Source organism: Podarcis pityusensis, assembly GCF_964106645.2.
Source record: "Podarcis pityusensis genome assembly, chromosome: 9".
NCBI lineage: Eukaryota > Metazoa > Chordata > Lepidosauria > Squamata > Lacertidae > Podarcis > Podarcis pityusensis.
Window position 1 is genome coordinate 38032851 of NC_138034.1, and position 23389 is coordinate 38056239.

A 23389-nucleotide genomic window follows, 5' to 3' on the forward strand; every position below is an offset into this window, starting at 1 on the left:
AAGCACCATTTATTCTGAGGTAACTTCTCCAGTTAATTTCAGCAATGTAGTCTATCATGGGGCCGCCGTGGAAATAAAAATAAATAAATAAAGCATGTCTCCACAACACCTGATGAAAATGGGGGAAGTAGGAGCTTGTTCACTCAAGTATCTGCAAGCTGCTTCCCAGTAGCTTCCAGCCCCAATTAAAAGTGATGGTGTTGGCCCATAAACCTTTTTAATGGTGTGGACCTAGCATAACTCGGAGTGCCTGTTACTCTGATGACTCGACAGGAGCGTTACTATAATGTTACTATAATGAATACTGCATGGAATATGTGTCCCTTACTGGATAGTGTCTGTGACAATTCCAGTTCTCGTGATGAGTGACGCAGTTGCTCCCTCCCTCGGTGCAGGCATGCACATCTGGTAACCTTTTCAATGAATTATTGAGAAACTGAGCAGTTCCCTGTTGTACCACTCCAGTGTGCAAGCGTGTTCCCTTCTAGAACGGACTTGTTCTTTTCCCCTTAAGCGGGGAAATTACTGTAGTGGGCTCATCATTAAATGGGGCGGGTGGGCGGGCAGGGAAACAGCTAAACTAGACTACCTGTTTTGGTATGGAACAAATATCTACAACTTCTTTCGGGGAAGAAAATGTTTTTTGGTTTTTTTAAGTAAAAAGGGAGTCATCTGCATTCAAGTACAAATAGCCTGTTTGTGTAAATAGGGGAATTGGCCTGTTTTCCCAAAGCATGGAATATTTGTAATTGGTTCAGACCGCTACAGATTTCCAGGGCAAAGCTTAGAAATTGAGTATTTGTGACTTTTTCTCCTTCCACTGGCAACCCACAGTGTAATATTAAGGGAGTCTGAAATGCAAAGTGCTCTCTTGAGCTTCACTGCTGTGTGTTTTGACCAAGTGGTATTCCCAGTTGTCATCGGGTCGTCTGATCTCACTTAAACAATCAAAGTACCATCAGCAGAAAGGGAGTAGCACTTTAGTCTTCTTTGTTTGTGTAAAGATGTAGTCATTTTCTCCTACCCTATGGTACTGAATATTCTACACCTGTAGGAATTACTGCTGCTTATGCTAAAGCATCAGTGATAATTGTGCTTATTAGTAGTGTATGATACTATTCTCTTGGCATTGGTGAAAAATTTTATATTACTTTAGAAAGCCCTGGACAACAAAGGGACCACGAAGGGCATATAGCCCAACCCTCTGCAATGCAGGAATCTTTTGCCTTGCTTATGTGGGGCTTGAACCCATGATCCTGAGATTAAGAATCTCATGCTCCACCCACTGAAACTGTGTTGGATTATTGTGCTAACTGCAATCATTGCTGCTGTGAATGACCACAATACTTACCTTGTAGACATTTTAAGTTTTACATAGAATTGTCACCACTAACCCCTTGTCTTTCTAGTTATTTGGCTCCTAGTGTTTGCATATATTCATTCATATTCTCTCTCTCTGTGTCTCTCTCTCTCTCCACCCCCCATCACACACACTGGTTTTACTGAACACTTTAAGAGGAAACTAAAGGGAGTGTAGGACTGCTCCTTGTCCTTCGCCCTGACCTTCCTGTGTTGAGCAGAAAAGTCTGTAAGGGGATTGTAACCATGTTAGGATAAATCTGTTGACAGTCCTTCCCACAGTTGGGCCTCTGATTGCATGGGGGTCTTGATCGTGGGGAGAAGTGCATAATCCACCAAAGAGGGAAGTGGTTGTGCTTGCAGCATTTCATATATAGGTTTCAGGAGTCCTGAAGAGGGCTGCACTTGTGTCATGCAGTGGTTAGACTAGGATTGGGGAGACCAGGTTCAAGTCCTATCTCAGCTCTGAAGCTCACTGATAAGCTTGGCCCAGCCTCTCTCTTACAGCCTAACCTACCCCACAGACTTGTTCTGAAGATAAAATGGAGATAAAATGGCAAGGTGTTTGTAGACTGCCTTGAACTCTCTCTGATATATAAAAGTAATAAATATCAATACAGGATAGCACTTGATTCATCTGGGGAATAGGAATCAACAAAGGTTTTTGCCATCATAATCTGCTATTCTGTTTTGGTACAAGAATACTTGGAGTTTTTTTCTGGATTTTTTTCTGACGTTTACAAGGTTGCAAGCCCTTGGGTATTCTACAAAGTTTTGCTCAAAGTAAATCTCTTGAAATAAATGGACTTAGGCACCCTGAGTAAGTAAGAGTTGACTATCACCTAATATAAAAATGAAAATAGTGAAATTTAAGGTATTTGGTATTCTTCCTGGCCAAGTAAAATGTTTTAACTGATCATGCAACTAGGATTTGTATATTTATTCCTAAACATATAGGGATAGTTGAAGTAAGCGTTACACCTCCTAATTCTTTTATATATTCATTATTTTATAGTAATGCAGTAGTGTCCGTGGCTGATCTTGACCTTGATAGTTTAGGTGAAAAATTATTTTCTATATCTGATTCTCCTTTTCCCATAGATATTAAATAATGTAAGTTAAGCTGTGAATGTGTTACCTTTTCCCTTCATACAAGATGGGTTATATAAGAAAGAAAGGATAAGAAGAAACAGAGCTGGTCAGAAGCTCACTTCTCGCATGCTCTCTGCTGTGAAATGTGTAAGGAATGAAACTTAATAGAGAAGTGGAAATACCATTGTGAAATTGTAGCTGTTATGTGGTTAGAAGATGAATAGATATTGTGTAATGAAGAACCAGAGAAAAATATACCATACTGAGCTGTAGAAAATTTTATTAGCGAAGAAGTGATTAGTAAAGGGCCCACAGCTACTGCAGCAGTTCAGCATCACAACCTATGTCATTGCATCATATTTGCTTGGAGTTTTGCTGCTACTAATTTTAGGATTGGTATGCAAGAACCTTATTCTGTAACAGAATGCTGCTCCTGATGTTCCAGATATTAGTGGAAGATCTCAGGGAAACCAGAATTAAGGTTTCTGCTATTCTCTAGCCTTCCTTTTTTTTTTTTTTACCACAATAGTATATGAGTTAACAGTTTTATACACTTTTCACGGTTTATTTTGAGAACTGATATTTAGCAGCTGAATTTTGACAGCAAGCATATCCATTAACCACAACTGGGTCCTTTCTGCCACCCCCCCCAAAAGACTTTAAGAAATGAGTAGCTATAACAAATTCACAGGGCTGCATTTATCTTCTATAGAGTCTCCATTTCATCAAGAATGGTGATGAAGAAATTGCGTACATTATATAGGCTCAAGATTAGAACAGATGTCTAGTTGTGGTATTGGCCCTTGGATCTTATAACCTGTTTTGCTAATGATGAACAGTACAGATTTCAGGAATTCAGTTGTTAGTTAACTTGACTAAGAAAACTTAAAGCATAAAACCTAGTAATTTTGGTTTTTAATTTATAACTTGCTAGCAAACTTGCCTGCTAAAAGTTTAATAAGTTGTTTTTGTAAGGCCAGTAGGGAAATAATTGTATAGGCATAAATAATCTGCAGTTACTTAGACTGCAGCTTGGGGGAGCTTACTGTCTTCTCTAACATACACAGAATCTTCTCCGTATTTTGGTTCTCTTACACACAAACACCGGATTCCTGTTCATGCTTGATTTACTACTTTTCGTTTGTGACAAGACAGGCATTTTGACAGTCATGTAATGCAAACACATCAGTTCCCTCTGTAAAATGGGGATAATGTCTTCTTCTTTTATTTACTGTATTTATTTATTTTATATCCTGCCTTTCTTCCATAATGGTACCAAGATTGTGTACATGTGGTTTCCAGATGGTCATCCATCCAGGGACTGACTTGTCCCAGACTTGCTTTAGCTTCAGCCAATTGGTGTCCCTCATGTACCCTCAGATCATACCCTGGGATTTATGCTTTTATACCCACTGTAGTAGAAGCTTAACTTTACTAATGCTCTTTGAGTACCAGATATTTCCTTAACCTTTCTCTGAATAATGACTATTTTTTGAGAATTTGTCACAGAAGAAAATTGGGCACAGGAACTCTTTAATAGCATACTCAGATAAGATGTAATATCTGGGTTGGACTCTCATTCCAGGCTTTGTAAACTCTGGTTTATGAAGCCAGGAACGAGCATTGGGGGCTGAGCACGCATCCATTGTGTGCCAGCTTTGACACAAAGATCCTGGGTGGTCCTAAGTTTCCTGTTATGTCCAAATTGGGGAACTGTAGCTTCATATTAGTTCGCAAACCAGGAAAATAGCCAACAGTCCTAACTTGTTAACCAGTAATAGGCCTAAGAAGAACCATAATACCCAGCTTTCTTTTTTCTTTTCTTTCCTTTTTGTAAGCTTTTAGCATTTTTGGAACCTGACATATTTTAGAACTTGAAGCAAAACAGGCAGACACCATTCTTCTCATTTCTTATGAGGAAGTTAGAGTGAAAATTCTGGCAGACACCCATGTATTTGAGAGACAGACAGACAGACAGACAGACACACTTAGTAGATAGGTGCATGTGAGTTGTGGGCATGTGTAAGAGAAAGGGAAGGAGGGGGAGCACATGCATGTATGGTCTGTGAGCGGGAGGAGTAGGGGTAGAGATGTGTATGTGGTCTGTGTGTATCTGTGGTCTGTGAGAGAGAGAGGGAGAGATGTATATGAGGAATGTGTTTCATGAGTGAGTTGAGAGAGATGCACGTGTGTATGTGGCCTGTATGTGTGCTGTGCATGCGCAGGAGAAAGAGTGGTGTGATCTCTTTTCTTTTTTTTTGCTGGTGTTGGGAAATGCTCCATTGTTATTAGACAATGTTTGTGATGTTGGAGGGAGGTGGGAGGGGGGGAGAGAACTCAGGACATAGCTGACTTCCTGTGGTAAGCCTTTGGCTGTCTTGGGTGGGTGGGAAGCATCAATGACTGAACTGTCTCTGATTTCACCATGCCCCCACAACAGGCATGCTGTGTTATGCCATGGCAACCATTTTGTGACTGGTGCCCATCATGCTTCCTTAAAATTCAAAATGTGCCTTCTGGTCCAAAAATACTTTTTTAAGATAGTGTGCCCATATAGAAATTACAAGGTTTGTCCACAACATAAACATTCAGGAAGTATTCTGCTTCTTGTGGAGAAAATGCAGTTTACATATGTCTGCACCATACCTATATCATGACTGATTTAAAAAAAACACAACTAAAAATCAGGAGACAGTTTGGAGGCCAAAAATAAATACCCAAACCAGACTTCAGTCAGGGACACATCAGATTGTAGGGAAAAAGTAGGAACATTTTAAAAAGTGGAAGCTTTAAAAAAAAGTTTCATATTATAATAGAAGGGGGGAAAGGAACACTGTGTTCATGGCAGAAATGCCATCTGGAGAAAATATGAGCATACTTCCACGCAAATGTCGTACTGCAGTGTATTAAGGGTAGCAGAAGTATCATGTTCAAGACACGTGATAGCTCCACTTGACTGAACAGGCTTCATCTGATGTTTTACGTTCATATATCTGGAATATGAACTGTGACATGGTGTAGCTTTTCTCCCCCTGTGATGCAAACCTGCCCCCTGCAACAATCTATAGAGGGATTCAGCTGGATCTGGATCTTGTGAAAGGGTTCAGCTAAAACTTGGTTCTTGTACATTCAGCAATGTGATAGCTGATTGCATGTGGACCCTTTTGCAAGGCTGTAGGGGTCTCCCTAGGAAGTGATGGGGGAGGGAATCACCTAATGGTGCAAGTGGTCATATTAATCTGCTCTGTGAAATAGACATCTTCAAGGTCTGTCATGACAGTAGATTTCAAATATGTTTGAAAATAGGGCCACAGATAGTATAGTTAAATAGCAGAAATACAGATTTAAGTATTTAAAACAAAAACACTTTGGAGGGTGATTCTCCAGTAGCGTCAACTGTGTTTGGGAGAGGAGTGTCACTGAATAATTATTTCAGATTTTTGTTGTAACTGAAGAGTAGTAAGAGAACAGTAGTGCCGATCTTTCCTCCATTTGGGGTGGACAAGATGATCTCATGAGTTTTCTCGTCAGTTCTGTTATTTTGTAAACACAACTTTAAAAAAAACCAACCACAATAGGAAGGAATTAATATTTAAATCAAACTAGTTGCATATTTTATTACGATTGGATTGAGCGCTAAGCGTAACAATGAAATTCATTACTATTTCCCCTCCCCCAAATGAGAAATGTAGGCTGCTTGCCAAAGGAAATGCTTATCTCAAATTAATTTGAAATTAACTGCATTTTTATGCAGCAGCGTTTGAACCCATTAGATGCAATGGCATAAAGGTCCAGTCAGCTTGCCGGAGGGCCACCGTATAGCTGTAATTAGTGGAAATCGCCTTGTTTGCTTCAGCTCGTAATCGTGAATTTTCCAGTGCTCTCCTGTTTGTTTAAAATGGGGGGAGATAAATTAGCCAGGTTTGAGAAGATAGTTAAAGATATTCAGCCTTTCCTTCGATCCCAGTGGCCAATGTGAGGATGGTGTTGGGGACGGTTTAATTTCCTGCCGAAGTCCTTCCCATGCTGTGTGCTCACAGGCTCCTTGGAGCTGAGCACCATATAATTGATGTGCAGCCTGCATTGCTGAAGCTTGGACTGCACCATTCGCAGCGTGAGGGAAGATGTAATCTGATCTCTGTGCCGCTCGGGGAGGAATCTGTTCAGTCAAGGCTTTGACAGGGCAAAGTCTCCTCCAATAATCTTCCCCCCTCACTCATTATTCCCTTAAGTTCTCCTCAGACAAGCTGTACGTATGTATGTGTGCCGGGAGGAGGTTTTTGATATCGAGCTTCGTTCCTCGCATTTACGGTGGAGTTTGCTTGCTGCTGCTGCTTCTGCTGCCTGATCTTCCTTCTCCGACGTGCCCGAGCATGTCCACATTAGAGTCTGTGACATATCTACCTGAAAAAGGTTTATATTGTCAGAGGCTACCAAGCAGCCGGACACACGGGGGCACGGAACCGCTGAAGGGGAAAAATACCGAAAACATGGGGTTCTACGGCACTTTAAAAATGATTTTTTACAAAGTAAGTAACCGGTATGGTGTGTGTGTTCCTTCCTATATGTATCTATATAGATGTGTCTGTGTGTGTGTCTGTGTGTGTATGTGCCTCTGTGTTTGTGTGTCTGTTGAGGAAAGAAAAATCTGTATCATCAGAGATGGCTGCGGTATCTCTCTGTATTCCCCCCCTCCTTTGGTGGTGCCTGGATGCTTAACATGCTATACGCTGAATAAAGGCAAATAATGAAAGGGCTCAATGAGATGCGAAATCCTTTTATTTTAGGAGTCTGCATGGGAAACCAAAGAAAGATCAGACTATTTACGTTCGACTGAACTGGCTCTTCAGCTCAGCACTTTAGCCTGGTTTTTTTTCCTCCCTTGAAAAAAAAAAAGACCATTTTCTGCTTTCACTCAGTATTTCGTGTTCATTTTGCAGGTTTGGATGCAAATAGTACTGATGTTAGCATGTAATTGCTTATATCAAAGAGACATTTTGAGCATGCTGTGAAATGTTTCAGAGATACAGTGTATTCCCAAGAGCAATGCAGAATACAGTCTGCAGGATCTGTTATTTTAAAAAAAACACAACCATAATTTTCTACAAGATTGTGTGTTTCCTCAGGTACTTGTGGAGCAAGTTTTTGAATTTCACAGAAACCCCTACAAAATTGCAATTGTTTACACTAGATACCTCTAATGGGCATAAACTTCTTTTTAGCCTAACAAAGTGGTAATTTTATTAAAAGTATTTCATAGAGTGCCAAGTGCTAAGCTTTTGCAGGTTTCCCAGTACCTAAAACAGTTGGAGCTTAAAAGGGATGGAAAAAGTTTCCTACAAATATTAAGAAAACAGGAGTTTCGTTGCATCCTTGGACAACTGCCTGTTGTTTAGAATGTATCCCATGCTTTTGAGAAAATGAAGTTGTATTCAGAGTAGGAGTTAGTGTTATAATTCATATTCCTAACATTTGTTTGCTGAAGTAAAATAAATCATTTCATAGTCGGAAACAAGAAATATTACTGCTGGAATATCATGATACCCCCTAGGGGAGAATCAGTTTAATTTTTAATGGAGGTTAAAAGCACCTAGTATATGAACCCCCATTTCTGGAGCTGCAATTTGGTTATAGCAAAAGGGTGCTCTGCAATAAATCGATGTCTTTTTCTAAATATGGGAAGTGCTTTCCAAGGGTTTTCAGACATGCTCCTGTACATGGATGAAAATATGGTCTCCATTATCCTCAGCCTTGCTCTGAAAAAAGGTTGCTGGTGGAGAAGGCTTTTTGGTTCTGTGTGGTGCATGCTGTGTATTGTCCCATGTGAGGCACAGGCTCGCAAATAAGGCTGAGCACAAGAGGAGGGTGTCCATTATTGCTCAAGTGAAAAAGATAAGCATCACAATTTAAATGGAAACCTTGTTTAAAAATAAAGCACAATTCATAAGCGTAAAAAGATAAGTACAGAATTAAGAGAATGCTTATTTCCTTAGTGAAAATGCACTTTAGTATCTTGAATGATTCTAATGTATCTTCGGTGTCAGCAGACAGCCACAATACATAGTGAATGTCCATTTTTTAAAAAAATGGGAATGGGAAAATCTGAATTTGCATGGTAGTGTATATTTGATTTTACCTGCCAACTGGTATGAAACCAGTCATTTTAAATAGCTACCATATTAAGAAAAACAACCAGATATAAATCTGGGCAAAAGCACATGTATATTCCATACTGTTTAGTCAGCATAGGTGTCGAATTGCTCCTGCTGCATCTTGTCAAACCTAAAAAGTTTGCTTTTGGATGTATTCCACTTTGCATATGTTTTTGTATGCTTCTTTCAGTTTCCAGTCTAAACGTTTGTAGTTAAAAGATTACTTGATATAGAAGTGTTGGTAACTTTGATAAACTTCTCTGTGGTTGACAATGCAACACTGCACACACACACACACACACACACGGTTATCTTGCCATATTGCACAAAGCTACTTGTCCTAAGGCCATCCTAATGACACTAGTGGTAAAAATGTAAGGAACTGCCCAAAGGGAGGTAGTTTCATGTGCTTTTTCACATTCGTAAAATGTTTCTGATCTGTGTTTTTAAGTGTTTATCAGAGAATATTTCATTCAGTTTGATGTTGTTTTAGCATTTATACCTATCATTCCAAAGAATGTGCAGAGTAATGAACTGAATCATTTAATAACTCATTGATATGAATAAATGTGCGGAAACAAATCATAATGCAAATCATAATGCAGCAGGGTATCTTCTAGCTGCCAAGTGATTATGGTGCAAAGGGTTGTAGAAAAGCTGGGTCATTGGAATAATTTATGTTCTGTTAGTTTAAAATGCAGGTTGCACAGGCTGATATTAAGAAAATCTTGATAGGTACAGGCAAAAAGATTACCACCCTGTTCATTAAGGGCCTCGCTTATGCTGCCAGACTAACACCATTTTTTTGTTCCTTGTCCCATTTTGTAGATGAAGAGAAAGTTGGACCATGGCTCCGAGGTCCGTTCTTTCTCACTGGGAAAGAAACCCTGCAAAGTCTCAGAATACACAAGGTAATTTAATGCAATGACAGGTCATCTGTTTAAGATACACGACTGCAGCCTGTACTTCCTGCCCAGCCACCTCTTGCATAGTCATACCACAAAACAAATCTGAGTGAATTATCTGCATTCATAAGTACCTCACTTGCTCGAAACTGCTGAAGTTATAAATTTATAAAAAGATAAACAAACCCTTTTATTTACAAATTTAGGATGAATCCTTTTACGTGGCTTCAAAGGACCCTAATATTTTTCTTCCCTCACATCTACCCAGTGAAGGGAAACTTGCAGATTGGGATATGCATCAAGTTGGACTATAGAGACAACAAAATCATTGGTGTTAATCACAACATTCTTGCATACAACAACATGATAATTCCTGAGTCACATTGAATAATAACCTCTCCACAACATGGAGTTCCGTTTATAAATTAAAGAGATGTACATTTATCATAAGCAGGCACGTCAATTTAACAACTCTTTAATTTCCTTTGGTTAGGAATTTCAGTACCAGGGATGCATACAACTCGACTTCACTACTTGGTAGTTGCCATAACAACTACCTCTTGCATTTGAGCTTGTTCAAATCTGCAGCATTGTGAAACTTTCTGGTTTTAACAGATTGCTTTCCATAGGCAATTTATCTGCTGTTCAGTTTTAATCTTCCTTTTAAATTCTTCATTATGAATTAAAATATATTCATTTATATATTTCCCCCCTCAAATTTATAGGTCTACCATTGTTGAATTGTGTAAAAAGAAAAACAGGGAAAATGCTATGCAGATATTTGATTAATTGTAGAAGTTTGCATACAGAAGTTTGCATATAGAATGCTTGTTAGTGCATTTCTAGCTAATAAATCCTTTCCTAATTTATGTGTGGTTTTTTAAAAAAAATCCTGGAAAAGCCAACATAGCTACTCATAAAATACAATGTTTTTGAAGACAATATCGCTATTAACTTGCTCATACTTATTTAGATTTGAATTAGAAGGAAACATCTTTGGAGTTCATTTTATATAAGTATCTTACATTTGTGAACTCAGAAATGCCTTCAAGGATAGTTCTTTACCTAAAATAAACCAGTTTATTTAATCTGTGCTCATCAGATAACAACTGTGCCCATCATTGATGAAATGGTTATGTTTTCAATTCTGTAAATGTGTCATCCCTGTTTTCAGAAAATTGTTCTAAACTAATTAGTTTTATGAGCCTTATTTTGCCTGCAAAAAAGGCTGTAAAATAAAATGCTAAAATAATGCCTTTGAATTATACTTTATACTGAGTTCCAGATTATTTCTCCACCTAGGCCCATTTGTCTACTTCTCTGACTAGCAATGACACTTCAAGGCCTTAGATGCTGGCCTTTCTTAGCACTGATTTCTGAAATCCTTCAAACTGGATATGCTGAACCTAGAAAATCCCATATCCATGGTACTTCAATCAGTGTTTTGTTAGGTACACATCAAATTTATGCAAATTTGCAGTCATGTAGTTTTTGCTGTTTTGGCAAACCCAGGGAAGCAAAGTGTCAGTATTTGGCTTATAATTACATTGAAGCACATGCTTCTTACAAATTAGAAACATACAATAATCCTAGATGTCCAGTGAAATATGTATAAAAAGCAAATGTGTCTCAACTGACTAGAGTTACCCTTTTCAAAATATTCAAATATCTACAACATGTTGTAAATGAAAGCAGCGGCGTAGCGTGGGTTGTCAGCACCCGGGGCAAGGCAAGTAATTTGCGCCCCCTAACCCGGGGCAAGGCAAGTAATTTGCGCCCCCTAACCCCTAACCTGCCGCCGCTGCCAGCTTCTTCTTGCTGCTGCCTGGTCTGGTCTGGTGTGGTTCTCTCCCGCGCTCAGTGCTGCGCTGGGCGGCCGCTGCACTGTCCCTCCCCCAGATAGTCCCTCGCTCTCTCTCCGCACCGCACGCCTGGCACCCACCCCCTCCACAGTGGGCGGCGACCCAGCGGCTCGGATCGGATTCGCACAGCCAGCGCTGCAGTGAGAGAGAGTGAGTGAGCCAGGTAGGGGCAGAGAGCTGCGAGTGTGAGCGCGCGCCCCCCAGATGTTGCGCCCGGTGCGGCCGGCCCCCCCTGCACCCCCCACGCTACTGAATGAAAGTCCCAAATCTTGTAACCAAAGGCTACTAGTGGGGAAGCATTCAACATTTATATAGATAAAACTAGAAATATTAAAAAATAAATAAAACTTTGGAATACCCAAACCAGAAATCCTTTAGACTTACTGCTAACAGATTTGGGGTGACTGCAATCCCAGCTTGAGGTTTTGGGAGGCCCTTGGGCAAGGTGCTTTTGTTGGACACAGTCTTCACAACCAAGTGAGACGGGTCGTAAAAGCGAAGAGGAGGATGCTGTTTCATCTCCTCACTCTTGACTCTGCTTACATCCTCAGAGAGGAAAGTTGAACAGGAGCTTCAACAGTGTGGTGTTAGTTGCATATGCACCAGAGCCAGTAGGTGGCCCCATGCAGGGTTAGAGGTTGCAAGCAGCAAAACAAAGTTAGTTATGTTGTCCCTCTTCCAACATGGTGTCCTGCAAGGGCGCTCAATGGGGCCCACAACTCATGCCAGACGTAGTTAACTCAGACACAGTTTTGGAGAGCCAGGTGACCAATTTCACACTTCATTATTCATAAGTGGAACTTGCAACCAAAGGTTGGTCTATCTCCACCTTCTACTCAAGTTCCTGTCTGCCAGCTATGCCTCCCCCCAACATACTATAACATGTAACTTGTAAAGTAGGACATTCCACTAATTTCCCTCTGAGTGGTGCATTTTTCTTTTTCACGGACACTCAACATTCCAACACTACTGAGCATGCTCAGACCATTGGAGAAGGATTACCATCTTACGATTTTCAAAGAGAGGGGGTTGTATCTCAAACTTCGCCTTTCGCCTGAGAATGCCGATAACTTCCTCCCGTTTCTCAGCCTCTTTTTTGGCTTAGTTTCAGTTGACATTCACCACCTAAGTTTAATATTAGAGGGAGTGACTACTGTGGTCGTGATCCAAAAAACTGTCCCAACTAGTTCAGTGTGCCAAGATATCTATAGGCTTGCATTTCTTCAATGCAGCTCACTGTGCTTTACTTTTAAACATGGGAATCAAGAGGGTTCAAAATAGTTTGTCGTATGACACAGTGGTCTGAACTTCAAAGAAAATATCAAATGTACTATTGGGTGACTGCAAACACTTTGATACACCCAAAGTGGATCCCAGGTTATAGCCCTTAGATTAGCGCCTCCCATCGTGAGGTTTGGGTCTGGGCCCTGCCATTAGGCAGAGTGGGGTGGTTACCTCAGGCAGCTAATCTTGGATGAATTGAAAGGGCAGCAAATAGCTATTTAATTCATTATTTTTGTGCTATGGAGAAGGAACAGCACTTGTAAGGTTTTCTGCCTGGTTCCAAAATAACTTCACAAGCCTTGGGTACTATGCACTTTTACTTGGGGGTGGGAGGTTGCCATTTGGTGCTCTGTCTCAGCAAAATGTATCCAGCCAGTCCTAGTGAAGAAAACCTCCAGGTTTTCTTACTTTACCTCTTGTTTGATTCCAATAATTAGGCAATTGCCCCAAATAAGCCTGAAATAGTAAAACACATGAGATTTGGAAAGACCCATTTCTATAGTAATGAGATCTGCCTCAATAACTAGTGACCAGTGTGCTAATAGTATAATTAAATGTTTCTGAGAACTGCATTGGCCTTTTTTTCTGCTCCAGCACTACTGGGCTTGTGCCTTGCTCAGCAACACCTACTACTTTTGGAGATCTGAGAGCAGCCAATGGTCAAGGACAGCAACGGCGCCGAATTACATCCATCCAGCCGCCAACAGGACTTCAAGAATGGCTGAAAATGTTTCAGGTGAAAAACATTTTGAGTTTGACTTATTTTGAAGAGCTTGTTGTGAACTGAGAAAGAATTCTGCTAGAATAACTGTAGCCGGTTACAGTACCGAATCACTACACTTCCTGAGTCTTTTTAATAACAAACAGTACTTTTCTAATGCAACATGTTTTATAGCTTGCTGTTTTAAAGAACAAATACTTTTTAAACATGAGGTGTGTAAAGGTAGGCTTTTTTGGGATTTATTGTAATTTTAAAAAATGAAAAGCAAAATATTGAGTAGGCTGTTTTATGTTTTAGTGCTCTTAATTATGGATGAGAATGGAATTTTCCCATTGTTTTTTCATCTCTTTAAAAGATAGTAAAGTTTTTAATGAGAAACAGAAAAGAGCCCTCCATACTATAATTCTAAAATGCGTACTGAGTTAAAAACTGTAAAATAAAATGGTATTCACTGGTACAAATTAATGCTATGTAACTGTAGTAACTTAAGCCGCTGTCTACAGCTTTCCAGTTCTGCACCACAGTATAAACAAACTTAATATATATCTGCAAAGCTAAATTAAATAACCAGAAATATAGCATGTTTATAGAGATCTATAAACTGAAAACTACTTCTGAAACATTATAAAAAAGAGAAATGAGCCAGCACTAGAAATTACTGCCATTATGATCAGCAATCAATTTCTTAGATTTAATGTGAATACTATATCTCCAGCAGTAAACTTTCTAGCAATCTTTTGGGTAAAATGTGTTGTTTAATAAAGCCCTTCATAGTCAATATTGTTTAGTTAGCAAATTATTGTCAGGATGCATCAAATCAGTGCTTGCTACTGAAAAACAAACATTTGAAAGCCATTTGTTTTTCCCAATTATACATTTATGTAATCAAATAAACTTTATCCTTTATTTGAAGGAGTGACATGATAGGTTGAGCAAACAAATATTCAGCACAATGGCTTGTATCCAACACTGTGTGAGCCTGGCTATAACTATCTGCTTGCCTGAGAGTGCATTTCCATCCTCTCTTTCCACTACAGCCTCTTCTGAGGGCCAGGAGACATCCAGGAAAGACCTGGAACGTGGCACTGGGACCTGAACTGGGAGGGGCAATTGACCAAAATTGAGCCGATGTCCCTTGTGTTTGCAGCCTGCCACTTCCTCAGGTTGCTTCTGCCCGATCTTAGGGCTCTTTCTCCCTCCCACCCCAGCTCCCATGCCATATGCAACTTGAAAGTTCTCCAGCCCATAACATAGATCTTTCAGTGGAAAGGAAGAATAGGGTTTCACTGAGGAAGAAGAATGGAAAATACGGTCTTGTGTTAATGAAATCATGCTCACACAGCAGGGGCTGCAACCCAGTGCCAAGATACGGGTTTTACAAATAGACGTGGGCCAGATTCAAAGACCCATGAGCAGTAAGACAACATGTGCAAGAGTTCGTGGGATGGCACTAATGCAGAGGAAGTGGAATACTTCACACAGTGCAGGGTCAGAGTATATCAGGGCTTATGTTTACAGTGTGAATAATGAAATTACAGGCTACCTAGTAAGGTTAGTGGGCCATTAAGATTGGTCTTGGGGATGAGTTTGTTCAAAGTCCCGCACAAGAATTTGCACACTTCCTGAACTGGGACAACTTCCTCAAGCAGGACTCTACAATGAAGCTGGAAACAGCTCTTCTAAGAGCAGAAGAAGCTTCATGCTAGTGGATCCAACTCTACATTGTAGGAATGCATCTTCTAGACTAGGGTATTGAACATTTCAAGATTCATTAGATTCATGTTCTTTTTTAAACCTTTGAACCCAGCCTTTCATCTTAAGTTCAGAGAAATGTTTTATCCTCGCAATTGTTTTAAGCAGGCTGATTTGAATTTCAGTTAACTTCAATTAAGCTGATCTACCTTTCCATTGGATTCAGCTGTTTTAGGGATAGAATTATAGTATTGTAGAGTTGGAAGCGACCATGAGGGTCATCTAGTCTAACCCCCTACAATGCAGGACTCTTCCGAACATAGGGCTCAAACCCACAACCCTGAGATTAAGAGTCTCATTATTCAGATGTAGATTTCTTATTAAGACAAATTTGATGTTAAATTGGTTGTGGTTGGAAGTGGAGTGAAAGTATAAATCCCAACTTCTGATTCAATACCATTAATTAAGTTACATTTTCTAAAGCTCAGAGACCAGATTCAGTAAACAAGTCCTGCTAGTGGAAGCCTGCACAAGGACGTCCTCTAGCAAAATGGGGCTTTCCCCATTCCCCTCTCCTCCCCGCCACACACTCCCACCCCTATCCAGATCGGCTGTGTAGGGAAGGGTCCAGAGAACTTCCAGAACAGCACACTTGGCAGGAGCGTGCAAGCTGAAATGCTTTTGCTGAAGGAACAGTCATCATAGCTACATTGAATTTGTCTCCCTACTTCTGTAGGTGGCAGAGCCCACTACTTATCATTTCTAACAATAGATCAATGCAGTTCAGTTTTACGATCAGCTTTAACATTGGGGCGAGTGAGTTCGAAGTGTACCAGTTCTAGCCATAGCTGTCAACGTTTCCCTTTTTTAAAGGGAAATTCCCTTATTCCGAATAGGATTCCTTGCAAGAAAAGGGAAAAGTTGACAGCTATGGTTCTAGCGATGCCAGGAGGATGGGTTGCACCTTCAGTAAGACCTGGCTTGATTATTGAAGGGATTGTTGGAATGAATGCCCATAGTCTGATTTCTGGGGGGGGGAAATCCCATTGATCTATTCTACAAGATCTATTCATTAAACGTGCAATATAAAATATTACTACCAGTTAATACGTAGCATGAACCTTTGGAAAGCAATGACTGTGATCATAAGCATGGTTAGACTATTAAGGTTATCTTGGGTCTAGCATGTGGATAGAATAAGCAGCAGTAAATGTTGCTTGATATCCGCACAAACCCTGAGAAGGCACAGATACAGACAGTGAACTCTGACATAAACATTAAAGAACAAAAAAAAATATTGAATATTGTTAGGACTTTGTGTCTTCCATGATTCGGCAGGTGTGCAGAAAGAGTGGGAAATCTGGCATTTGGAAATTCAGGTTGCTGAGTTTTTGGTGTTTCAGAAGGTCAATATTTGCTTGAAACATTGTGGGTAATGTGTGATGAAATCTCAGGTGCTAAATAAATAGCTGAGTGTAAATTCTAGTGGTTGAGGACAGATCATTACTGCCAAGTGTGGCTTCCTGCCACTCCCCATGACTAATAAAATGGAGGGAAAATTTGGCACAAGTGGGATGGGAGAAAAATGGGGCAGAGTTTCATAACTGGTCCTGTATTTTAATTTGTTTAGTGTATTTGAGTCACAGAATTCCATTTCCTTTTTGCATATTTATCACTTCCTGTGTTCTGAGTTTGAATTATTCTTGAGTTCAATATGCACATCTCTGGATGTGATGCAGTTCCTCTTCTCCCACTTAAGGATCCATTTGTTGTGGATCTTATGTAGGAAGCTTCAGTGTTCTGTTCATACACTCTTTCCCCTAGTGTTCCGGTGGTTTCACGAAACACTGCTTCTTCCTAAGAATGCATATAAAATATGCACTTTATTTCTTCAAAATGCTCTTCTTAATTATATCCCTGAAGAGACAATTTAAAATTGCAATAGCACAGATTAAATTTTAGAATGCTTTCGCACAACTTCTGATTAAACTCTGAACAGTACAGATAATATTGGTAGAATTGAACTTGGTAAAGTATGCCAATGTGCTTTTTAATTCTTAGCCTGGATTTGCACATTAGCCCTTTAAAAATGTTTTGAAATAAATTGGGATAGAGTTTGATGGACTTAAGGTCATATCCTATATGCCTTCCAAATATGCTTCGCGGGTTGGGAAAAACCATCAAGCAGATTTGAGAGCATCTGGAGGTTAGAACAGGAAGGAGTTGTTCTGTACACACAGTAAGTGGACCACAGTCAGTGGAAGGTCAGGGAAAAGAAAAAAGCTTTAGCCTTAACAGTACAAGCACTTCTTACCAATGGTAAACTGTATGCTTCGATTGTATTTTACATCAATTTTATTAAAGTTAGTTTTAGCATCTATCAATTCGAGCCTCATAATTCTCCCTATTTAATGTTTCAGTATCAGTTTTATTTGCAAGGCAGATCTTCATCCCAGTCAGTTCACATTTTATGTACCTTATGCTTCTAACTACAAATGAAGTCTTACTCATTTTTTAAAATACCAAGGCAGCCAATCTTTATTGTGCCAAGCATGTTTGTATCTTATACATGGTTAAGTACAGAGATTAAAGATTTGGAAGCACACACCTCACCACTTTATAATTTCCCCCATCCTAAATTATTTTTTATGTTTGCTTTTACAAATCAGTCATTGCCTCCCAGGAAAGATCCCTGCATTGCAGGGGGTTGGACTAGATGACCCTTAGGGTCCCTTCCAACTCTATGTTTCTATGATTCTATGAAATACAAGTACTGTAAATCCCCAAATTCTCGAAGTAGTTGTATAAGGAGTTTGACTCCGTCCCATGAGTCCCTATTCAACATAATGACTTATCACAATGAATCATAAAAGTCTCTGAAGGTCTCCTGAAAGTTTATCCTAATGGTTGATTGCCTGGTTTTTGCAGTATACAAAATTATTGTTCTTTAGGATACTCTTCCATACATCAGAATGGAGGGGAAATAAAAGTAGTGAGGAGTTAGATGCTTCAGAGTACTTAGAAAGAAATAATACTTGGTGTGACCATGAACTATGAAATACTTCGCTTCAGAATGACGCTTCTCTGTGCATCAAAACAATATTATCAGTGGTACACATGCATGTTTTGTGAGTGGTGCAGTATTAAAAGAAATTCAGGCCTTGAATGGGTGTTGAATATTAGAACTATATGCAAGGATGGGGTTGGTTAAAAGTGCTTCTCAGTTAAATACCAATATTAACCTTTTTTCCCCACCAGCTATACAATTGCACTTTCCCTTACTTCAAACAGTATTATTGGTTTTAAAGGCTATACACTTAGTGACAACTGTGTCTGATGTAGCCTGAGCAATTTTGGAGATATGATGTCACTCAGAGGAGCACATAGATGCTACATCACTGCATACAAATATGTTGTTTTTCACTTGAACTAAAGTAATATTTATCCTAAGATTGCTTACCACAACAGAAATCACTGTATTTGGCATGAAACACATTTTCTCTTTAGCTTTTTAAACTGATTATCAGTTTATTCCTTAAAATGAAAGACAATGTGAGCGATGTCCCAGGAGTAAATCTTTCTAACTGATAATATGAAACTATATTATACTTATTCCTTTTAGTTAGTTTAGAAAGCTGAATAAATGGACATTGCTGTCTAAAAGTCCGAGGTTATGCGGATATAATTTTTCTCCATAGTTTTTTTTCTGTTTAGCATTATATTGTGGAAAAGATAGGATTGTACCCTTAGGATAATTGTTATACTTTCAGATTTTGCCTCAGTTTCTGTAGTATTAAAGAGATATTATTAACAGCTATTATAGATTGTTTCTAGATTCAGATCCACCCCCCCTCAGTTTTGACATGTTGGTTCTGTGAATTTAACCTTTCTTTGAAAAGTAATATGAAGCAGGTAAAGGTAAATTCACAGGTTATTTCATGTAATGCCATTTCAGTTTTTGTGCTTCTGTTTAATTCTGATTTGTTTGTGTCCATTTCCAACATATTTATCCGATCCCTCATTAATTACAATCATAATCAGTGTGACATAAAAATGACAATGTATAGCAAATTATGACAACTATTGGGTCAGGAATATATACATTTCATCATAAAACAGATGTAGAAATTTCATTTATACCATTCTTGCACATTCTGCTTGGTAGTTTGAAAGCTATGTTAATTCTTCAGGGACTATTTTGTCTTGTGTGCCAGTTTTGATTGTATAAATGCATTAATATGAAGTAATATAGTGGCTCAGCCAGTGAGGCAGAGCTGCAGTAACAGCCTCCTGGCGCTGGTGTCACTGCTACTTACTAGGAGAGAAAGGCAATGGCGATATCACTTTTGTGTGGATGCACCGGTGGAACCAATCTTGGTCTTTGAAAGGCATTCCTATGAAAGTACAGTGGTACCTCGGGTTACATACGCTTCAGGTTACAGACTCCGCTAACCCAGAAATAGTACCTCGGGTTAAGAACTTTGCTTCAGGATGAGAACAGAAATCATGCAGCGGCGGCGCAGCGGCAGCAGGAGGCCCCATTAGCTAAAGTGGTGCTTCAGGTTAAGAACAGTTTCAGGTTAAGAACGGAGCTCTGGAATGAATTAAGTACTTAACCCAAGGTACCACTGTACAGTAGAAGTTTGCTAATCTAGACAGTGGTTTAGGTTTATAGCCATAATTCAAAGAATAATTAGAAACTGGAATTATATGTAGTACGTGGAAATTAATGTTTAGGATAATGCTGTATTAACATATCTTAATGTGCGTGGAGTTTTATTTACTGGTTTTCAAGATAAGGTATTTTATTTTAATGGTATAAGCAAGAGAATTACACAATTTATGGGCAATAGCCAAATCTAGTCATACTTAAAGGAACCTATTGAAATAAATGAATTGAAATATCTTTAGCCTGTTTGGCTCTAATAAGATAATAATGCTAGACAGAATATGTATGCCTTTACATTTTGCTTTCCATACTGTCAAAAACACAGTCATTTGCTTCAAAACTCGTCGATGTTTTCTAACTTCTTTGAGTGATCCTGAAGTGTCTTCTAGAATAGGTTATCTCCTTTTATATTGTTTCTCCCAAAATGGTTTTCATAAATGGCATTTGTGTAGCAAATCAAAACTTTGAGCCCAGATGAGTTTGAGAGAAGACGTGCTATATCTTCAGTTATTAATTCTTCTGCAAATGGTTTTGCTAATCTGCTGTGTTTGCAGATGAGTGCCTTATTAAAACCATCAAATTTTATGATGCCCGTTAGTAGGAATATGAAGTAAGAAAATTACCAGACAAAATTCCCTCTTTTCTTCCTAATGTAAAATTATGTTTACAAAACACTGGTTTCGAGCCAGAATTCAGGAAGATTGCACAGTGGCAGATGTACACATGGCTATAAAAACATTATTTTTTTTTTGCAATAAACAAAACCAAATGAACCTGAAATGAAGTTACTACTATTAAGTTTTGGGGGTTTTTTTTTTTTTAACCCTCTCCTTTTTAATTTAAAGTTTATTATTTTTCTAAGGAACATTTGTATGGTTGAACACCTGTTTCACATTGGAATACTCCCTTCACCATTCTGGGTGGTATTGCAATAATTTTTCATCCCAGCATATTCCATAGCAATTTTCAAATATTACATTTTTGAAATGCATTAATATATGAAAACAATACAGTGGAAACTAAACGTATATTTGTACTTCACAGAGCTGGAGTGGACCAGAGAAGTTACTTGCCTTAGATGAATTGATTGATAGTTGTGAACCAACACAAGTGAAGCATATGATGCAAGTGATTGAGCCCCAATTTCAACGAGACTTCATTTCCTTGCTCCCCAAAGAGGTAAGGATTATCACTTAATGCTGGGCTCCTGGTACTGTTTGCCTATGTAATGCATCATCTGCCACCTTTAAGCATTTCCTTGCTAATTATAGTATTCATTGTTGTCAGTGTAACACTGTTAATTGGCGTTGAAGAGGACTGCAAGTTGATAAACTGCCATGACTTAATAATGTAATTTTCAGATTAATGTATGCTTGTGAGACCAGTGACTTTGTTTCAGTGACTAGGATATGTCCCCTGCTGTTTGTGACAGTTGTTTCTTATATGTAAGGGTTTTTTTTTCCAGAGCTTTCAAGAGCTGATTTATTATCCATTGACGGTTTCACTCTTAAGGTTTTTAAAAAACGTAATAGGTATTTAGCTTTTCATTTTATCTCTACTACATTTTATGAAGGGAATAAACACCCATATAACTTCTTCAATCAAATTATATTCAGTTTTATAGGATAAGTATGCATGTAGTCCAGAATTCATTTGTATCTAGGTCCCATTGAGGTTAATTTGATAATTTGTGAGCAGCGTGAGCAGCATTATAAATATATCTGTAGTTGGTAACTAGTGCATTCAGTCATGTCTGAAGATGGATACCGGAAGGTAGTTATCAACACCCCCTTCCCGTCCTGTATCTGGCATTTTTATGACTAGGGCTAGTTTACAGTACGAAGTATAAGAACACTGTTGTGTTAATAGGCGATTCCCATGCTTGGAAAACATCTTCCATATTATGAGACCGCCCCAAAATAATATTATTGTAAGTCGGCCTGGGACTAAAAATAAAATATTTACACTTCCTTATTCTCATCATCAGTCAAAACAAACAACAAAAAGACCAGGTGAACGCTTTTGCAACTCACAACCCAGGTCAGCAAATAAGATTAAGTCAACTGGAAGCAAGTTCTTAACTCAAGTGCTCTTCATTGAGAACACACAACCTAATGATGGTTTAGTGATACTCCTTTCTCTGGGTTCTTTTAGCAACTACAAAAGGTGCAATAGCAAACACTAATTCTAGTTACTGGAATGGATGAAATTAGTGTTTCTAGTAGTTTTTCTTCACTTCTAGCTCTAGCTGTACTACTATATTATTATATTGGATTGGTGATTTCGAATTATACTTTTCTCTTGGTGTAAGCTGGCCAGAGCATCTTGGTGTTTGTAATCTATGGTACATGGGATGCTTACACTTAACAAATACTTTTACGGTAAAACAATTTTGTCTATAATTTGTTACTTGTTTTCTTGAATCAGTTGATTAAAAATAAATGATATTGGTTTTAATTAAAATCCTTTCTTATAGAAGGTATTACTCTTCTACTAAAAGTGGAACACACTGAATTTGTTTCTACATTAATAATGCTGTTCATCACAGGCAATAAGGAATGTACTCTTGAAATAATCAGTAGTCAAAATAGTTCATATAAGAAGGCTTTTTTCAGAGCATTATTCAGGAATTGCTTAGTAAAACTGAAAAGGAAAGGCTATCTTTTTTAAAAAAATGCAATTTTAAGATTTCATCCAAGGAATAACTGACACAAACAGTGGTGCCTGTTTTCTTTCCTAAGTTGATTGTTGAAATAACCTCTTAAAAGATCTATGGGTTATTGCCATGAAGAATAATAGCTGTAAGATTTTCACATACAAATATGCTAAGTTAATAAGTCAACTGTGCATATATGCTATCGCATTACTGATTGCCAATAATGCTCCAAGGACATCGGAACATCAGCAAGGCTTTAGGCAGCTACTGCCAAACCTTTAGCTAGTTCTTGCATTGCTCTTGATTAAAAAACAAGATTGATAATAGGAAATTTCAGCAGCATTCTGCATCACACTGAGAACTAATTTAGTCCCCACACCACGTCTCTTGGCATGGCTTAATGATTACTGTTTTTAAGAGTATGTTATTTATACTCCAGGGCAGATAGTTTTTAAAAAATGTGTGTAATAAGTTTTGCCCAATCCAACCCTTCACCCTTTGAGGTTTGTTGTTGTTTGGTTGCCTGGCACCCTACCTACGCTAGCAATACATCAGCTATATCATATTTAACTCACTGGAACTTTCTAAACAAACATAGCCATGACCTGGGTTCCTGCGTATTTTGCAAATGACAAAGGTTTACTAAATTCAGCATTGGGATTCATGATTCTATTCTTCCTACAGCCTACATGGCTGTGACACTTTAAAAAAAAGTTTCCCACTTGTCACCAGGAGTTGAAAGAGATGGTGGCAACAAACCTGGTATGGTAAATATATGGTTTCCTTGGGGCTTGTTTGGTTAGTCGGAGCTGCAGCAGTAGCCTCCCAGCAAGGGTCATCACTTACTGTGAAAGGGAAGTTGGGATTGCCAGAAACCAGGTTTGGTTCTGCTGGTGGATGTGCACAGCCCTGACATCACCACCACTTCACCCTTCCCTTTTCCAGGAAGCAGCAGCAGCAGCAGCACCACCAAGAGGTTATTGCTGTGGCCCCGACC

At 38.9% G+C, this 23389-nt stretch overlaps 1 protein-coding gene across 5 annotated transcripts in view; it reads left to right on the forward strand.

The window, feature by feature from the left end:
• FBXW7 (F-box and WD repeat domain containing 7) overlaps window positions 1-23389 on the forward strand; it is a 115627-nt gene that overhangs the window by 74027 nt on the left and 18211 nt on the right. For 4 of the 5 annotated variants that reach the window (XM_081021357.1, XM_081021361.1, XM_081021358.1 and 1 more), the window contains 3 exons: window positions 9432-9514; window positions 13249-13390; window positions 20781-20915. In XM_081021357.1, the coding sequence (XP_080877483.1) occupies window positions 9432-9514; window positions 13249-13390; window positions 20781-20915 (360 nt within the window). Of the gene's footprint in view, window positions 1-6451; window positions 6981-9431; window positions 9515-13248; window positions 13391-20780; window positions 20916-23389 lie in introns of those variants that run through there. The other variant, XM_081021359.1, reaches the window with a different exon arrangement.